Raw genomic sequence first — 21,029 nt, 5'->3', positions numbered from 1 at the left:
AATACCGGAAATCTGATTTTTTCGTTAGACAAATTTCTTCCTCACATCCGATTTTTTTTTTTCAAATTTATGACGATTATGTAGATAGTTATTTGTAAAATAACATCTTGTAGGTTTGTTAAAGTACCATTTTCAAGTTTTTTTTTTTTTTTTTGCTTCTATAAATTCTTTTATTTACCTCCCCCCCCCCCTTGTATTTGAATTTGATTCCGAGGCTGCTGACGTCAAAGAAAATGCAGTAAATGCATATTTTACTATAAATTTATGTAGTATGTTTGTGCGTTCAATGTTTTATATGAAAACAAAAATAAATAATATTAGAGTTGCACATATTTTTTCTGAAATAAGTTTTAAAAAATACATCTTTAAACAGGAAACTAGTCATTAAAATGAACTCCTGCGAAACTCCTTAAAAACTACTTACTTTTGATTTTCAAAGTTGAGTATGAACCCTGGTATGTCATCCATGAACTCAAAAACTACCCGGCAGATTTGGCTGAAACTTTCACCGTTTGTTATTTTTGGTACTGGGAATGTTTATAGACCAGTTCGAAAAAAATCCGATCGATAGTTCCTTTTTTATTCCAATTTAAGTTACAATCCATTGGATAAATACGAATAAAATGATCGGCTGCAGAAATTAATTCGCGTGAAAGATCTCATTGATAAGAAGTTAGCTGTTGCCATTTTACTTGAGTTTGAACAAATAAATTCTTTCTTTATTGTTTTCATGCAACGGGGAGATTTAAAACTTTTTCTATTTGATATTTTTAGCGATTGATTGATCTTGCAAACTGCGTGAGTACAAAATTTGAGTATAGTCACGGCTTCACTTGATACCTGGACCGATTATTATGAAAATTGCTATATATATGTATTTTTCCACGGAGAAGGTGCATAATATGCTCATTGAAGCCACTCGCCACCAGGTGGCACTGCAGAGTAGCAACTTCTGCCCCGTTCAACCGATTGTCATGAAAATCAGTATAATGATGTATTTTTTTGTTGGCGTAGCAACGCGCGTCGGGTACAGCTAGTATATATATATATATATACACACACACACGAATTTTTCTTAATGCAACTTGAAAATGACAGAGTTAGAATGGTCCCCCCCAATAAATTTCAGCTGACGCCGCCAATGTATACGATCTATGCGTATCTACCTCTGACAGTAATTAACAATCTTTTTTATTTATATACAAGCAGTCGCCTACGGCAGCCGTTTGGCTTACTTGTCATTCACCATTTTACGTCAAGAAGTCATAAAATAACAAAAATCGCGTCCATTTTTATGTGAAAGCATTATGTTTTCAAATCGTAGCGGCGCCCCCCCCCCCCCCCGTTGTTGTTCTTTAAATAACGGGTCTGTCTATCTCTCACTGTACATCGACCTGTAGATTTCTCTTTCTCTAGATCCATGCAAATTTACCTCTGATAGTAATTAACAATCTTTTTTTCAAAGAAAAAAAGTATAAATTCGGAAAAAAAAAACATTTTTTGTACACTCAGTGTATATCTATCTACCTATTCGATCTATCTCTAAATTTTCTCATCTATCTTTATTTATTTCGATGTAACCTCCAATCTTATTCCCTAACAAAAAGAAAATCATGCAAAAAAAGTACACTTTCTTATTTATTCAAATAGCGTTAAAAATTGGTGTCTCTGTGGTACCCGGAGTTTGCCAAAGTATAAAAATCATTGTTTTTAGTGAAATTCAAGAAAAGTGACTGGGACCAAAACGATCCGATGTGGTCCGTCTGATTAACCGAAATCGAATGTTTAACAAAACATCCGGGCGGGGGGGGGGGGACAAATGAAATACCTGGAAAGGAAAGAAAGCGAATGAATCTTTCGAAAGGAAGAAAAGAAAAAAGCAAGTTACGTACTTCAGTTAGATCACGTGGGTGCGTTATGTCATATTCGAAGCGGTCAGCGGACAGCAGATCTTCGGTGAAGCGATAACTTATATCTTCGTTCTGTCTTTAAAAAATTGTAAAAAAAAAACTTTTGAATATTTTTGAAAACTTTTTTTTCTGTAGAGGACGAAATGTTCTGGCTACTACATAGTAAAATTGTAGAAAAGAGGCTATTATATTTTTCACGGGATGCGTTTAGAAAAAAATTAAACCCAGAAAAAAAATGCAAAATAAAGGTTTTTTCAAAAATTCATAAAAAATACAAAAATTGCTCTATCTTCAAAATTTTTTGTTCATCATATTTAAAATTAAATTTGCGACACTACAGTACAAAAAATATTTGTCTGGCGCGATTGGTTCGGGGTCTGTAAGGTTAAAAGTACTAAAAAGTGCTAAAAATCACATAAAACATTAAATAACTTTTTTCTAATTAAAATATCAAAAATCAAAGCTCGATGTGCACAACTTCAGCAAAAACTACACCTGTATGCCAAATTTCATCTTTCTAGGCCTTACCGTTTTCCCGGGATGTGCGCCACACATACACACACAAACATCTTATTTTATTATACAGGGGTCTGTCCAGGATTTTTCACAGGGTCCGTTTTTTGTGAAAATTCAAATAATTTTGTGAAAAGTGAATTAATTTTGTGAAAAATCAAATAATTTCGCAAAAAAAAAAGAAAATTTTTTTTGTTAAAACGAAATTTTAGAATTTAGAGATGGCACAAACTGCATCAATTAAACTTAAAGTTGAGTGTTTTTCTCTTCTATGTCGAGAATATCATTCTGGAGTGTTTTTCCGATATTTGGCTGGGGGGGGGGGGCATCGCTCTCTCAAGTATCAATATTTATCTATCATTCTACATTGTGTTAAATTATACTAGAAATATTTCTGTACAGTATTTAAAATAAACAAAAAAATAAATAAAATAAAATTCAGACAAGGCAGTTTCGCATTTAACTTTTTAACCCAAGACTCTTAAAAAGCACAGAATTTCGTTTAAAACTTATAAATTCCGTGATTTTAACAAAAATAAAAAGATATTTTATTTGTTTACCTCTTAACAAAGCGTAATAAACATCAAAAATTTGAAAAATCGGATTCTCATAGCGGATGCAAAGAGATCGCAATTCTCAAAGTGAAGGCATCAAAAGTATAAAAACAGCTTGTAAAAGAAATATTTTTAAGCGAAGGCTTGAAAAAAGAACAAAATATGATTCTCATATCGATGTTAAAAGATTGCATTTTCCAAAATGTAGCCATCTAAAGAAAAAAAAAACGGTAATAAAAAGAGTTTATTTAAAGTTAATCATTCTTGTTAGAATCGAAAAATCAAAACACATATAATTTTCTCCCAAAATAACAGTTAAACATCGCACCGCACCACACCTTAAAAACGCAAATATTGACAAGCTGGTAAAATGATGAGAATATTTTCTAATCAAATCATTATAAAGGTTCAACGCCAGACTCTAAGTGGTGATAGTTTTAAAGTTGGTAACCTTATCTGAAGCGATCATATTTTTCCCCCACCCTTACTATCCCTTGCAGTTCTAAGTTCATTTCACAGATACATATTATTATTGTTTATTAAATCATGAGCAGAAGAAAAGTGCTCACCAACAAAAGTGCTTACCAATGCCTTTTCAGAAAAGTTTACAGCTAATTAGCTGGGATAAAACAAACAAACAACAAGCATTATATTTATTTGGCAGTAGCAATTATTTATCGCTTGCAGGAGCATCGCAAGAGTGCCGATTTTTTTTTCTTTTGCAAAATTAGCAGATTTTGTATAAGCTGATCCCTCTTATTTGACTTCAGAAAAGGTTCCAAAAATTATCGGTTTATACACAGAAATATGCGTTATTTTGCTTTCAGATTTGCTCTTTCAATAAACAATTTGTGAAAGATCCGATCTTGTTTCTCAGAATTTTGTGAAGGGTCCGTTTTGGTTGATCGGGATTTTGTGAAAGTCCATTTTGGTTGATTGGAGTTTTGTGAAGGGTCCGATAACGGACCCAAATATCCTCTGGCCAGACCCCTGTTATATGTATAGATATTTTCAAATAAAACTTAAAAGGGGGAAAGTTGCCCTCCCTTACCTCTATCTGGATACGCCTATGAAACTAGATAGTATAATAAATAATTATGATTTCAAATAAATATAAAAAAGAATCTGTTAATCAGAGTAAAATGACTAGACACTTGTACATCCAGAAAGTTTTGGAATTTTGTTGAAAAAGATAAAAGAATTTAAAAAAAAAAAAAAAAAACTGCAGTGGTGGTTTTACCATGTTGCATTTATAAGAGGCCCTCATGAGTCATGACCATAAGGGCCTAAAGAAGATGCAAAAGTATGCATGATTTATATGTTACATTGTTCTGTGATAGACAAAGAGGTTCCCAAAAATGTTTTTTGAAGGACCCAAAACTAAATCTCCCGCTGAAAATTTGCCTATTGTGTAATTTGAGGCTTTGACTCAGTGGCGGATTCAAGGAGAGGGTCATGGGGGTTATGACCTCCTTCCCCCCCTTCCCTAGACCGTCAACAACAGTATGCATCCAAATTTTTTTCAAACACTTATGCGTAAAATGTAAACAATTACTGTTTTTTTTTCAATTTATTAATTATTTTTGAAAATAAATATTTGAACTGTTACTTCCTTTCATTGCTTATGAAATTTATCTGCAAAGTTTAACCCCAATTATGTGCCTTTTTCCTGGCCGATTTGATGCTTTTTATTGACACCCAAGCAGTTTCAGAAATTTTTTGTACTCAAAACGGTAGGTTCGTTCAAGAGGGGGGGGGGGCGCTTCGTCATCATAATCCTCCTAAAATGTTTTTTTTTTTCTCTATCTGCCCCTGCTTTGACTGAAGCTGTAACGTTGGTGAGCAAAAGAATCATAATGGTGACCTATAACATCAACTTTGATAGATTCCAGTTTTTCAGGAATGCGATGTTTTATACTTCAAACTTGCACTGAAGAGGTAGACATGTATGTAAAAATGTCTGCTGTCAATTGTATATTTTTATTTTCCAATACAGTAAACCCTCGTTTTATGTGGGTTTATTTTACGTGGCCTCGATTATACACAGTTTAAGATTTGGCATCTTTATTTTATTTTACGCGGATGAGTTTCAGTTTTATGTGGATTCAGCGATACAAAGAGATAAACCTTTCTCCTCTTTCAAAATTCGGTAGGTTAATGCTCTGAAAGGAACTACAGAAAAAAATTCTTAATGACTGCCAAAAGACGATCACAGCCAGCTCCTTTTAAAAACAGAACACAAAATTAATTCAGGTTATCTTTCTGCATGTTGTGCATAGAAATCAATATAAGTGCACATTAAACTTATTATGCAATTAGTCATCACTAGAATGAAATATTTTTTGATCTTCGGAACCTAATCCTTATTTTAACACTAATATTAAGTCTAATTTAAGTTTTGATTTACGCAGCATTTCCGTGGAACCTAACCTTGTGAAACAAGGGTGTCTCGTATTTATATGATTTTTTTCTGCTCTAGGAGAAATTTTGTTGCTCTGTTCCTTTTCTTGTAGTTAATTTTAAACTTATATCTATCAAGTGTCTTTTCTCCATTGTGAATTTTTTTGACAGCAGAAAAAATCCACAAGACTTTTCCGTAATGTGATGCGCGTAACTACTGTTGACACCCCAGCTGAATATTATGCATCTTGCACTGAAATGTTGCTTTACGTTGTCTAACAAAATTCCAAAACTTAATGAATTACTTGTGTAATTGTGAAACAGTAATGAATAGAAATTTATTATTTAGCCCTAACTACAAGAGGATTTGGATCATATTACTAAGTAGGCGGACAAGTGGAGTGTGGCAGTTAATGTAGGGACAGTTAATGTAGGTCACGGAAATAAGCGTACAAGTTATCGATTACAGGGTTCAGTCATTATAGTCCAGTTGCATGCTTAAGGAAAAAAAACCTTCGTGGGAAATTTCGTGAGGAAATTGTGAGACCAATTCTAATACATTCCTTATGGCCTATATAACTATGCCTCACCGGGTGTTTTGCTTGAACTTGTGTCAGATGGCCTGTGTAACGTCAGTAATCCAAAATGGCGGCTGCACTAGATATTGATGAAAATTTTCGGTTTTAACTGATTTTTGAGGCATATTATGACATGTTTTCAACTTATCTTATATATTTAATGTTTTAATACTATTATATTTCAAATTTGAAAACTAATTGCCAATTTAAAATAAGTTATTCATTCAGTTTTTTTTTTTTTAGATGCAGATTTTTAGAAAACAGTAACAGTTAAAAAACATTTTGGAAAGCTTGTACGATAAAATCAAATTTATTATTCCAAAAGACCTGTAAAATAATTTGCATACACGCGTTTCGGGGTTATAAGAAGAATTTTTTTCTTTCAATGCAGAAAAAAATTACAACTTCCGTTACTTAATATTAGGTATAATGATAATTTTATTTATGTACTCAAGTAATGAATGATTGATTTCATCATCTAAACTCTGATTTTAATTCAAAATATAGATTTAAAGGTAAACAAACAGTTCTTACTTAAAGATCTTCATCTGAAGCGTCATCAATATCGCTTTGTTGGCTATGATTTTCACATAAGTCCTCATCATCTTCACACACAAAGTTCAGTGCATGAAATATTTTGAGATTTGTATTTACATGAAACAATGCATTTTCCCCTTACGCAACTGCATCGAACTAGTTTTAAAATGGACTCAGAAGCACAAAAAAATGTACACATAACTGGAACATAGAAGTTGTCTTTCTCTTCCCATTCGAAATCTGACGATGATGTTAAATTCGGGTCCTGCTAGTCAGCAAGATGCCGTTCCAATACCTGATAATGCGCTCTTAAAATGTAAGGGGACAAAGATGCTCTTGCAGGAGGCAAATTTTCATTTTGAGTCTCCTGCTTGGAAAAGATGAACCAAAGAAATTCTTCAATATCAGAAATCTTTGTCAACGGCACATATACAGAACAAATAAAGCCTCCTTCTAATAACAATTTTATCATTTGTACCGAATTCTTCAGTTGACCCCCCCATGAGTCAGAGCGTTGAGAGTATCTTTGTCAGACGTCTTATAAATTTTCCAAAAAGAAGGTTTCCCTTCTAAGCAAGTGAGCTTGTTATATTACTTCCTGACAGAGCATAAAGTCATAATATTCATCTTGTTTTATCTAGTCCTAATGCGGTCATAATGCTGGTCATTCTTCGGTTGCTACCTACTCCAGTCAAAAATGTGCATGGACAGTGAAATAATTTTAACCAGAACAATGCTAGCAAAAATAGATCGATGTCAGGCTAATATATATGAGTACTGGTTGCTCTTTCTCTAGAAGCATGAAGATAGTCCAGTACTATTTTAACATACGCCTCTCCATGACTGCTTTGCAGTGCAGTCACATCACTTTTTAATGATGATTTAGCTTCATTTCTCCAGCTAATGATTAGGGTTTTTTTAAATGCTGCGTGTATATATTAAAGCTTTATTCCCCAGATAAGCTTTTAAGTGATCCTTTGTTTTTACATGAGAAAGTAGGGTCTTCATGTATACGTTTTTAATATTAGTACAATCGGTTATTTTGAACTCAATGGGTGTTAATTTACTTCTTTTTTCCGCATAGCAGATTGGCAGATTTTAGCCGAGTTTTCAATGTATGTGTCAAACACTAAGTGTGTTTCATCATAATTTAAAAGAATTTCATTGATCTTATTATTAAATTCTGCAGCTAAATCATTACATGTTTTCACTTGCTTTGGTTTCTTATATGATTGTAGCTGCGCCATTCCATAAAGAACAGCAACACTGTAAGATTCTGTTCTTTTGCTTCAGTATGCTTGAGTCTTTCATGGGGTTCAGCAAAGAATCTTCGATGCTGCTGTCTAATTTTTCTAAGCCACATTCTTCTAAAACCTTCATTAACTTTGATTTGTTTTGTGACAATTTTATCTACCATCCAGATTAAACGTAGACTGCTATTTTTACATAAATTTAGCTTTTCTTTTTTAATTGGGGCCCAGAAATTCGTGTTTTCAGTTTTAATTCTCTCTCGTTTGAAAGTGGCGTACATGTCACACCCTTTGTTTAAAATGCCTTAAATACATCTGTTTGTATGGCTTCATTATGTTCAGACTTTGTTGTGTTAATAAGTTCACTCACTTCCTTCATATATTATAGGGCTTATTCATACTCTGATGGCACTAAATATACACTGCACATCTTCATGTAGTCACTTTCCTCTTGAATCTGTCAAATGATAATGTTTACTCTTTAACGCTAAACTATTTTTTCTATTGAGTTATGTATTTACTATTCTACCAATTACTTTCATACTCCTTTTCTCTTGCTCCAAAGCTTAGTTTGACCCTAAAGCACAAAACAGTACAAAAGACTTTTTAACAGCCCAATTGCTTCCCATGAATTCATTCCTAAGATTTTGTTGCTTTACTTTAATACGCTTCATATTTCAAGTACCATGATATCATACTTGCATAATTTGTTAAATTCAAAGCAAAGAAATAGGGAACGAAACCATCGAATGAAGAAATGTGTAATTCCCAATTTCCTGATCTAACAGATTGTATAAAAGTAACATGGTATCCAATATCCATTATATGGAATGTATAACAAAGCAAGTTTAAATGTTGGTCTTCCAATTGATTCTGTGTCCTCAAATCTTTCATTTTTTCATGTATTTTAGAATCTAGTAATATTTGCATTATATTTGAGGAAAGTTCTTTTGTTTTACCATACTTTTTTTCTTGAAAGCAATTAATTTTTGCACTCTATCATCACATTGAAATTTCATTTCTTCATTGTGTGCATAAAAAGCATCGAGGTAACCTTTAAATTGTTCAACCCTTAATGTAGAATGCTTCTGTAGCCCGTCTAGAACACTTTCCTGCAAGAATTTTTGACACTACAAATTCACTGTATAACTCAGTCAAATTTTTGTCAAGACCTGTACAAGTTTTGTTTGATAGGGCAAGTTTTAAAACTGGTTTGTATAATCCAATATCCATGGTGATTACTGTTGGTTAATTTTCCCCTAAAATATATTTAGTTACATGTACCAGTTTCTGCATGAACGTAAGCTACGTTGATGAAATGAAACGTGCGTTCTAAAAGATGCAAGAAAAGCTCCTAAGGCACAATTATACAGTTTATAAGGAATTCTGTTAAACGATTCTACAGTCGAACCTTGTTAAAACGAACTCAAATGGACTTTAAAAGTGAATTTGTCTCAACAGTAGCTCATTTTATTTGAAAAAAAAAAATAGTTTAAGTGTAAGTACAGTAAGATGGGGGATCGCAAATATAGTTCGCTTTAACTGTAATTCGCTATAAACATGTCCGAATTAATGAGGCTCGACTGTACTAATGTTTAATGATTTTAGCCTGAAAATTAACAATATTTTTTAACTGCAAAAGCTCACCCGAAGTACTTTTAAACTAGCTTATTCTGAATGCCAAAGTCAAAAATGAAGACTTCGGTTTTTTTTTTTTTTTTAAATGCATAAATGATTTTTTTATAAACAAATAAATGAAGTATTTTACTTTCAACTTATAATAAGAAAAGTAGTAGAATATTAATCAATAAAATTCACCAGAAAATTATCACAAAATACCCAAAAATTGAGTCATAATTGCAAAAACTCATTACAGCCGCCATCTTGGATTTATGACGTCACACAGGCCGTCTGACACAAATTCAAGGAAAACACCCGGTGAGGCATAGTTACACAGGCCATAAGGAACATAATAGAATTGGTCTCACAATTTCCTCACGAAATTTCCTACGGAATGTAGTATGCCCCCCTACTATTAGTCAGGCAGAAAATGTTATTGATCTGGGTATCTTAATAAATCAGGACTTCAAGTTTAGTCATCAGTGCAGCATTGCAAGTAACAAAGCCAACAGAATGCTTGGGTTTATCAATAGATCTATTTCAAGCAAATCTGAGAAAGCCTTTATATAGGAGTTTAGTAAGACCTCATTTGGAGTATGAGGTCTTACTAAACTCCTATATCCTCCTGTTCAGTTTTCAGGAGTGCCCACCCCTCTTAAAAATTTCAATGGCACAGTCTGCGCCATGACCCGCCCTAGTTAGGCACTCCTGCAGTTTGGGTTACGTTATCTGAGGAAAGATCTTTCTGTATTGGAAAAAGTTCAAAGAAGTGTAACTAGAATATTAAGGGGACTTTCAGATTTAAGTTATGATACCAGACTTAATAGTCTTAATATGTATAGCCTGGTGCTAAGGAGAGTCGGAGGGGACATGATTCAATTGTTTAAATTTATCAAAATGAAAGATGTTAATGGATTGAATTTTTGTACAGAAAGCAGGACGAGGGGGTCATTGTTTTAAGCTATTCAAAGCTCAGGCTAACCTGGAAATTAGGAAAAACTACTACTTTAGTAGGGTCGTTGGCACTTGGAACAGCTTACTGGAAGAGACGGTAATGAGCAAGGGGGTGGGTAGCTTTAAGAGGACCTTTGATCTTCATCAAGAACTAATAAATTGACTAGGATCAGCCTAGCTGGGGTCAGAGCCTGTTGCTGGTTGTCACATTTATATTTGTATGTATGAAATATTTTTCCTTCAGCATTTTGAGCCTCTCATTGTGAATTTTCTTTTTACAGGGGTACTTTTAATGCTATTGATTGGAAAGTTTTTGAACTATTGCTTCTCCCCCCCCCCCATCCAACCCCGCAAAAAATAGTGAATGCTTATGTGTTTACAAGTAGGACTTACTTTCCAAAAAAAAAAAGGTACTGGAGCTGATCTGAGAAATAAATTTTGCTCTATGTACCGAGGAACCCTCATGAAATTTTCTATCTTAAAACGTTTGATTTGACCTTATAAGCGGACTGCAGTTTAGTAAGAGAGCTAAATCAATTAAATCAATAGCATTTGTTGGACAAGTGGCATATGAAGGAATTAAAGGCAATGAATGCTTGATGTAAAGAAGAAAATAAGTAAAAAAATAATGTAAAACAATGCAATAGGAATATATTTTCTAAGAGACCCTGCTTTTGTGTCCCAGTACTGCCCAAGAAATAACAGCAGTTATGTTTAAGGCTGGCGTTCCTTGTCACTGCGTTCTAAGACTACTATTGAATGTGTATGGGGCTGTTCATTAATTACGTAAGGATGATGGCAATTTTCGACCCTCCCCCATTCCCCCATGTGAGGATGCGTAAGATTTTTCAAACTCCTTCCTCCTATACTTATGTAAGATCCCATTTTGTTTTTTAAAAATAGTAACGAATCTTACATCACCAGAACCGTTATTAAATTCAGTATTATTAAAATATTTTTTAAACCTTTTTGTGTAAAGAAATGTTTACTAAAAAGTTGGAATTTAGACTGAATGTTTTTTGAACATTTTTTTGTATACGATGGAAAACTAAGTAAAAATAAAACATGCCATACATAGTGCAATTCTTTTATATTTTACACTATTCATTCTTTGCAAAACAAATAAAAAACATCTCAGCCTAATGTGTTTATTACCTTCCATATGCAAATGAAATATGATCCCTGCCAAAACACTTCACCGAGCGATTTCTAATATAAAATATCGACTTGGAAAATAATGCATAAGAAGGAGTTTGATGCCCCCCCCCAAAGTAAGGGTATGTAGAGGTTTTCCACCCCTTCCCCCTTGGGACCCTTACCTAATTAATGAATGGCCCCCTAACTTCAGGTGATAGAAAGAAACTTTCAATAAGGTAGCAAATTATGTGTCACATAGGAGTAGCTTTTCTGTAAGGAAAGATGGGAAAACTTATTCATGAAGAAATTACTATTCATCAGTTTTGGAATTTGACACTCATGTAATGGTGGTTCTGGAGCCCAATAATCATAAACTTCTGTTTATGACGTGATTTGTAAAAAAAAAAAAAAAATGGTAAGAAAATTACATAGGTGAATTTCAGTGAGCTCCCATGCAAAGTAAGGCCTGTGCACAGGTTTCATTTTTGATTTTTCTAGGTAATTTTTTCTCTTTTCAGCATTTTTAAATCATCTCAAATTACAGCTTGCATTTGAAAAGGCTTTTGTCAAATGACCTTACTTCCATAAGCTCTCACTTTTTTCTTTGAAAAGAGGACTTTTTGATACCCTAATCACGTATCTGCATTTTTTGCAAATGTGTGCATTTATGACGTGTTCATTTATGTTTTCTTTTTAGTTATTATTAGTTTATATTTATTTATTAGTATTTCATGTAATAGCTAGAAATTTGGAGAAATAGTAAGTTTGAATTGTGTTATTTCTTTTATTTTGAGGCAAATTATCTTCTGTTTCAATTTTGTTCATTTTCTTTCTGAAGTCGGTTGTAATTTTTTGCCCACATGATACTACCTGATTTATATTTGAAGCCTAGCGATAAAAATTGAATGATTACTTGTAGAACTAAACTTTTAGTAAATTCTGAAAAATATATTGAATAAGCAGTTTTTTCTCCCTTATAAATGCTGTGTACATTACTGTTTTAGCAATTGCTGTTGCATCTGGTGCTCACATATACATATACAAGAATATGCGCCCATTCTATAAGTTTACCTTACCTGCTTCAAGTGTGTGCCCCTCAGAACTAGAAGCATGGAATCAAGCAAAAAATGTATGTCATAACTTTTTTTATGTGTTAAAAAATTATTTTGTTGACCCTTTCAGCACCAAGCGTGTACTTGTCATCTGTCAAACTCAGGGCTGCAAAAACCAAGGGGTACAGGCCCCTTGTCAGTTTGATCACCGGCAAGGGTGGATCCAGAAAATTTTCCATGGAAAGAGGGGACTGTTTTTTACCTTACCTCTTACTGTGTATGTGATTTAAGCCTGCTTGGGGGGGGGGGGGGGGGGGGTGACAGCCACATTAGTTTATATATAAAACAACTAAAATATAGAATTTTAGCCAAGGAAATCCCCAAACCTATTCGTTCCTTTTCTATTGAAAAGGCGTTCCTTTTCTATTGAAAAGGTAGTCTAAAATTGTGTTTTAGTAATTCAATTTTGTTGTAATTCCGGGGAAATGTTTCAAAACCCTCTTGCCCAAACATCAGCGAAGGTTGTCCAAAATTGCTTTTTGGAATTTGAGTTTTGAAAAACTACAGGAGGAAAATTACTGAGGCCATCCCCCCCCCCAAAAAAAAAAAAAAAACTACATGAGATATGTCTACTATCGCGTCTTTGAGACTTAAATTTTTCAAAATGCCTGGGAAATGGCATTCAAAATCCTCTTCCTAACATCACTACATTGTCTAAAACTGCCTTTTGAAACTTGAATTCCGATAAGTTCCAAGGAGAAAATGAAATCCATATTCCTTTCCTTAACGTCATCAAAAATGACCTTTAGTTCAGAAAAATTACTGCTAAAGGATCCCTCAATTGGATTGTATTCAATTTTGATCACCGGCCCACTCCCCCAAAAGAGCTATAAAACATATGCTATGATTCCGAGCTGGACCCTTAGTTTCCAAATCGGCTGACATAACCTCTCACTTGTTGTGGTCATACTATACTATCTGCCAAACACCATGGACATAATACCGTACATTAGGGCAGGTATCCCCAAAGTGTGTTCCGCGGAACCCTTGGGTTCCGCCATAGTTGTTGCAAAAAATTCCGCAATGATTTGAGGAAAAAATAAAAGAAACAAGATCAAAGATTCAAAATGTAGTGTCACATTGTAACAATTCGTCGTCATTAGCAGTGGCGTACTGGGTCACCAAGGTGTTGGAAAATTCCCGGTGCGCAACGCCTTGAGCAGCGATAATTTTTAATGGCTTTTTTTTTTCATGAAAAATATTTTCTTTTGATTATCGCACCCAATAGCGTTTAAGTTAAGCTTTTTCATATTGTCAGATTGTCTTTGTTTGTTATAGTTTCATTTGACACGTTTCCTACTTGCAGATACTTTTTCTCTTTCAGGAATGGCGCGAAATATCATTACTACTCAAGGAAACTTTATTTTAAATTCAAAATATGGCCAAAGGCATAGCTTAGTAGAGCAGGGGTTAAAGGGCTTCAATTCTGAAAATTTTTATGGAATAGCCCTGAACGCCTCACTTCATTAAGATAATTTTTGTATTTTGAACTTGTTTTTCGGTAACTTACCCTCAACTTTAGTCCGCCCACCAAAATTATAAGGATGCAAGAAAAAACGGAAAATCTTCAAGGGAACAGCGCTCCCGACTGCAGCCAATAAACATCTAAAATTTCGTTTTCAGTTAATTTTGAAAACGTTTCGAGGGAGCCTCCTCTTCTACTGCAAACAAGAACCCTCTCACAGCTTTATAAAAGCTCGTTTAAAATTTCATTTTTAAAACTTTGATATCGAAAAATTGATGGGAAAGAGTACTTGATCTCCATCCCTTCCTTTCAATGAATCAAAAAAATCCAAAAATTACCCTTTTTGGAAATTAATTTCAAAAAATTTCCAGAGAGAATACCGCGAACTCCAACCCTTTTAATATCACCCAAGATTCAATTTATAAAATTTAAATCAGAGGAAATTAAAAGATTCATTTCACTCAGAATAGAAATTTAAAAAGATTGCTTATTATTGCGTACTTATGACATCAATTTTTAAAAAATTCATGGAGCGTCCTGAACCCCATCCCTTTCCCTAACATCAAAAAGGGCCTACAAAGAAGTTTTGAGGATCTCAACTTCGGAACAGTTTACACGAGTAATGCCCTGACTCGCACGGGTATCCCTCCCCAACATCATTAAAAAATAATCCCCCCCCCTTTTTTTCCCATTTTTAGAGCTTCAATTTTTTAAATACTTTAGAGCAGTGGTGGCTTGTGCCTTAATTTAGCGGGTGGGCCCGCTGTATAAAGTTTTCACAATAATATTTATACAGATAAAATGAAGAGAACTATAGTTAATAATGCTGAGCATTGAAATACGTTCTTTTGCAGTTTCTTTATTTCATGCTTCTCTTCAAGCATCAAAGTTGAAATTGGTAGTTTTAGAAAATAATTCAGTTGATTATTTTTTTTAATTTCAAGATAAACAGTCTAAATTTAAAGACATCCAACCCATGCAACTAGTAATAAACAACACACAGCATTAATCAAACTACTACTACACCCTTAATATCAACACGATCAGTTGATCACACAGCAGCAATAATTTTAATTTAGCCATGCTTCCTTAGAGCAAATTACGAACGTAACAATATTTTTTCTAGAAACAAACAGTTTCTTTAATTGCCTATATATTCTTCTTTTTCAAATTTAGAATTATCTTTAAGTTTTATTGTGTGGAACCACATCACAATATCTACTGGTCACATCACATTCAGAGTTCAATTCATTTTTTTTTTTTTTTTTTTTTGCATTTTAATAAGATATGTAATTTTTTGAAATCTTTGTATGCGCTTATTGATAAATCAATAACTTATTAATGCCATTAAAAAAAATCAAAACACTTCAGAATATTTCAACTTTATAAAAAAATATAAGGCCTTTTCTATTTTTGCACATATTTCAGAAATCTTTTTGCTAAATGATAATCATTTCTAAAAAGCTGTGCATTCATTTGCTTATCCTATTAGTTAAAAATATTCTGTCGTTAATTATGTAAAAAATCATGAAACTTCCATGGTAAATTTCATTTATAAAGATATACAAAACTTTCAACATTTTAGTAATTTATAAAGTTCTTACCCAATGGTGGCACAATTTTGTTAAATATATTGTACTGACTGCAAAGAATTACTTTTAAGCTGTATCTTTAACATAAAAAAATCCTTAGCTAATACAATAACATAGAAACACACACACAACAACAACAAAAAAAAGTTTGAATTTTGAGATCCTGAATTCAAACTGTGCTATTTTCAATCGCGAATTGCGATAGGACTCTACTTGTTGGGTTTCTTGTTTCTACTAGTGACTTTTATCGCAACCATAATTTGAATTCAAGATGTCAAAATTCAAATCAATGTCAGGGGTTGGATGTTATGCGCTGGATGTTGTGTGCTGGATTTTATTTTCATGTAAAAAGGATTGTGTGAAGTCGAGAAGGGTCATTAATAAATAATTCTCGATTCCAAAGCACATGGACACCTGCATTATAAGCATAGAAAAATAAAATCAAAGGACGGATGTCATTCAAAGGTCAAATGAAAACAATAAGCAATTTGTGATTGCTCAAAAAGAAGTTCATCGAGAAAACGCACACCTGCGTAAGTGACCTAAAGCCAATAATTTTTTTAATAACTAGAGTGTTGAAACTCCCATAATTTTTGAAACAATCTGAAGTTTTTAAATAAATAAAAATCAATAGTTTGGACATTTTTGAGGTAATGTAGCCGTTATGCCTTTAAGGATTTTAAGCGATGTACCGGGTCAAACTGAAATAATTCAAGTTTTTGCTTTACAGAATACTTTAATATAGAAAATAAATAAATAAAGCCTATTTTACGATTAATACTTATTAGTACTTTAGCCACCTATCAGAACAAAGAAGAAAATTGAATAGATCTCACCCAATTGAAGCTGTTTTGTAAAAGTTTCGGACAAATTCAGAACTTTTATTAACATCACACTCAAAACCAATAATTCTGTGCTGTGTGCTACTCGAAAATGAAATCTCTATTCAGAAATTCCAAAAATTCTGCTTATATTAGTTCCAAGCAGAAAATTTAGTAAACAAAAATATGCATGAGTTGCGATATATACGTAAAATTGTAAATCCCTTTTCCAGATATTAACAGCCGTTTAAGATTAAAAACAAAAGAGGGTTGGAGCACATGAGAAACCTTTCTTTTTATTCACATGGGCTCGCTTTTTTCTGCTCTCCGAGCTGTTTTTTCGTACAAGTGACGCACGCGTAAAATATTTCCCTCCTTCTTTGCCCTTAACTGGAGTCGGGGGTGACACGGACTTACCGTTTTGGTGTCTGGTTGAATCCTTGTGATTGGTTAGGAGCGGAGGTGTGGCAGGGGGCAACTGTCGAAATGGTCCAAGAATCATTCTCAAAGCTTGTAATTGCAAACGTTAACACATGGAAAACTTGTAATATTTTACTAGCGATATGCAAAGTGCTAAAGATTTAAAATCTGTTTCACGCCCCCAATTCTTTGTTTTTTGTTTAACTGAAATACAAAACGTTATTTTTGAATAATTTATTTAACTGTGCACAATTTGTCTGGGTGGGCCAAGCCCACCCGGCCCATAGTGACGAGCCGCCCCTGCTTCAGAGGAAAAACGCCCGATCTATATCCATTTCTGTAAAATCATGAAAAACGTCTGCAGTTACTGTTTTAGGACTTTAATTAGAAAGCACTTCTGGAGGAAAATTTATGAACTACATATCTTCCACATCATTGAAGCTCATCTAGAATTTTGTTTTTAGTACCTCATTCTCACGAACATTCTGGAGGTGCGTGTCCAACCTCAGCACTGCGCCAAAATTATTAAAAATTGTCCAAGTTTTCGTTTTTAATACTGTAATACCGAAAACTTCTGGGGGAAAGTTTCTGAACCCCAACTGTTCTAATGTCGTATACGATGGCTTATTATTGTGCATTTAAAATTTTAATTTTGAAAAATTTTTGTGGAGAATCTCAAGTCCTATTCCACTAATGCTGGCTAAGATTTCCTGCAACCATGTTTTAGCATTTGACTTTCAGATCGCAAATATTTCGTTTCCCAGTCACGAACAATAATGGGGCAAAAATAAGCACCAAGGGTTCTGTGGACTAAAAAGTTTGGGAACCGCTGCATTAGAGAAATGGGGACAGAAGGCTGCACCCTTAAAAAGAAAAAAGTTTATCAGGGTGAATGGCTGCCAGAATAGCATTGCTATTCTAGTGCAGTACATTGCATCTATTGATTTTTTTCCAGGTATGCTTTCTACATTTCCTTTAATTTAGGTGCAAAGTTCTGTCATTTTGAATTTCATACCTCTCAGGGAATTTCTCATTAAATTTTGGGGTTTTGGGATTTAAAAAGAACCCCAGTGGCAGAAACGCCGCGACACGGCGACGATGTCGCGGACAACGGAACCCTATCGCGGACAATTCTGTCCGCGCTAAAAAAAATAAATAAAATAAAAATTGTCCGCAAAAAATAAATAAATAAATAAAAATAAATAAATAAAGCTGTCCGCACCTGTTGGACATAATGAACTGCTGACGCAGGGAGAGAATGATCACACACCTTATTATTCTTGTTTGCCTGCCTGCGGCACTTATAAACCAAAACAAAACGATTTTTTCAAATTGTTTACTGAAAAAGTAACTCTAAAATCAAAATAACGCATATTTCTGTGTACAAAAAAATAAAGTCGGCATATTTCTATGATGCAAGCTATACTTAACTAACGTAGTGAATAATTTTGCTTGTTTGTTTTTATCATATCGTTAGCAGTGTTATAAAGTTCTCTAAAAAAGCAGTGTAAGAACTTTTTCTTCCCGCTAATGACTTAAAAAAAAAAAGAAAATTATCATCGCATTGAAAATGGGAGATCACTTCAAATACGGTTACCAGCTTTAAAATTGGTTACCAGCTTTAAAATTATCGCCATTTAGTGTCTGGTGTTAAACCTTTACGCATCCTTTTTTTTTTTTTTTTTTTTTCAAGACTCCGAATTTTCGGTGAATATGTCAGTGATATTAATAAAATTCAATATGCACCCCTGTTAAATGGTAATTCTAAAATTATTTTATTTTAATAAACTTTTTTATTTACCTTTTTTTATACTTTTATTGCTTCCATTTTGATAAATGCAAGCTGATTGCATCCGATATAAGAATTGAAATTTTACTCTTTTTTTTCAACCTAACTTTGCTTCATATGGAGGCAAATAAATGAAAAGTCCATTAAAACACCATTTTAAAACGAAATTCTGTTTTTGTTTGAGCCAAAAACTTAACTGCTGAATAGATGGTTTAATTTTAGTTTTTCTGCAATGTGTCTATAGATATTAATGAACTGTTTATCATAGGCTTCTAAAATGCAATTGTCAGGTGCCCACCAAGGACAGAGGGGTGAGGGGTCATTAGATTGCACCATTGAAATTTTTAGGAGGTAATTTGAGAAAGATTTTTGTCTCAGTTGGGGGGGGGGGGGGGGGTCTCTTTCTTGGGAGGTGAATGCTTCAAAGAATTTGGGGAAGTGAACCATCGTCTTGGGGGGGGGGGGTCCTGCCTTATTTCAAAAATAATTATTTAAAAAGACTGTTTTTTTTTTTTTTTATTGAAACCACTCTCGAAATTTTGCACACAGATTATGAAGTTCTAAAAGCTTGTCGCAGACAGCTACAAAACTTTTTGCCACTGGGAAAAAAACTATTTAAAGTGTTCACTCTGGTATGTATGAAAATTTTCAATTTTGTTTCAGAAAATTAATATTTTTTGCTACACTACTTGAAGTATTGTGATTGATTTATAACTGTAGTAATAATTGCAACAATTCTTGGTTTTAAATTTGCTAACCTCTTCTGTAATTTCCAGAAAAATATTTAATATATTAAAATTTTATATATGTTCTGGCCCACACATGAGATTCATTTTAATATGAAATGTGACTCTTGGCAGTGTAGTCATTAGGAAAAAAATATTTAGAACAATGCACTTTTTTATAGGGTGAAAATTGTGGTGGAATTTGGTTAGGCCAAAAAAGTCAGTCCAGATTACTTCTCAGATTTAATTTGAAAAGCAGACATTTATTGTTTTAAAAGAAGGTGATTTGAAACTAATTTACAGTAAATTTGCATTATTTTTTAGTTAATAAACTAACCATTTTGGGGTACAGCATTCCTCTCAAACTGCAGCACTGGCATTTGGGTAACAGATGGTTGGGAACCACAGTCTTAAGGTATATATTTATAAAGCTTTCTCTTTCCACACAGATTTTCTAGAGCTGAAATGAAACAAATATTTGAATCATAGAGCAAATAGTTAAAAAAATGTAGTATTCTTAAATTTAACAAATTCTATATTAAGGCAAACAATGTAACAACATAATGAACTTACAGTGGGATGTTTTTGCTTCTTTCAGGAAGAAATTGACATCAATACGTTAAAAGAATTTTTGGAAAATATCAGGTAATAAATTAAACTGTAAAAATGCAAGCTTTTAAAATTCTGTTCATACTTATAATTTTTAATATAATTGTTTGTTTTGTCTCAAATGTGTCAATCAATACAAATTTAACCAATTTTGTTATATTTTTAAAATGCATTTTTGCACAAACAGAAAATGAAATCGAATTAAATCCAAGCACTGAGAAGGAGAATTAAAGAATTATCATTTTGTTAAATAAAAGTTTGGCAGCAAATTTGTGTTAGTGGTTCCTTTTATGCTTTCCTCATGTAAAACAATATAATCCAAGACATTTCAAATGTGAATGTTATAAATGTGCTAAAAATGATGTAGCTAACATATTTCTGAATGGGTGGATCCCCAGCAATTGTGATATTCCTGATGACGAAAGTGCCGATCAATTAACCAAGGATGCAAACTTACAGATGCCCTGTTCTTCCTTAAAGCCAAATTTCTTCCATCATTTTTAAAGCTTCCAGTACTTAAAAAAAAGAAAAAATCCTAGGCTTTGGATGCTGTGGGGAAGATGTGGTCCAGCTTTCTCCACAATCCTGTCTCCATGGATCATCCTCGGCAGGTTTTTTCTGTTAATTTTAGAATTTTCAATAAAGATGATTACCTTTGGAAGCACTTCCACCATATAGGCATCACCGACATACCTGACTGCTCCCTATGTTCTTCAGATGAAACAATGAACTTTTTACATTTAACAGCTTGTGCCTACTTGACAAACACTTTTTCCAGTTAAACAACAGTTATCTTTCATACGCTACTTTGTATTGAGCTGTACGAAGGGAGATGTGGTCTGTCTTACCTAATCCTCCACGTAATCCTCATATAAATAATAGCAGATGATCAAGTAACCCGGGTGTTTCAACAATGAAACTCGAGCCATGGCATGATAATTTAATAATATGTTTGGGTAATGTTTAACATGCAAGGAAAGGCTGAACTTGATCCAGTAACTTAACTGTTTAACTGGTGAAACTTTCATTTTAAGAAAACGAAG

General features: G+C 33.4%; 1 protein-coding gene across 2 annotated transcripts in view; it reads left to right on the top strand.

The window, feature by feature from the left end:
* The window catches only part of LOC129224354 (Bardet-Biedl syndrome 1 protein homolog), a 72,907-nt gene that overhangs the window by 11,228 nt on the left and 40,650 nt on the right, over positions 1-21,029 (top strand). For both annotated transcript variants that reach the window (XM_054858798.1, XM_054858797.1), the window contains exons 4-5: positions 12,458-12,582; positions 19,976-20,022. In XM_054858798.1, the coding sequence (XP_054714773.1) occupies positions 12,458-12,582; positions 19,976-20,022 (172 nt within the window). The remainder of the gene's footprint in view (positions 1-12,457; positions 12,583-19,975; positions 20,023-21,029) is intronic.

Source organism: Uloborus diversus, chromosome 6 (genome assembly GCF_026930045.1).
Source record: "Uloborus diversus isolate 005 chromosome 6, Udiv.v.3.1, whole genome shotgun sequence".
Lineage (NCBI taxonomy): Eukaryota > Metazoa > Arthropoda > Arachnida > Araneae > Uloboridae > Uloborus > Uloborus diversus.
This window is presented reverse-complemented; position numbering and strand designations above follow the sequence as displayed.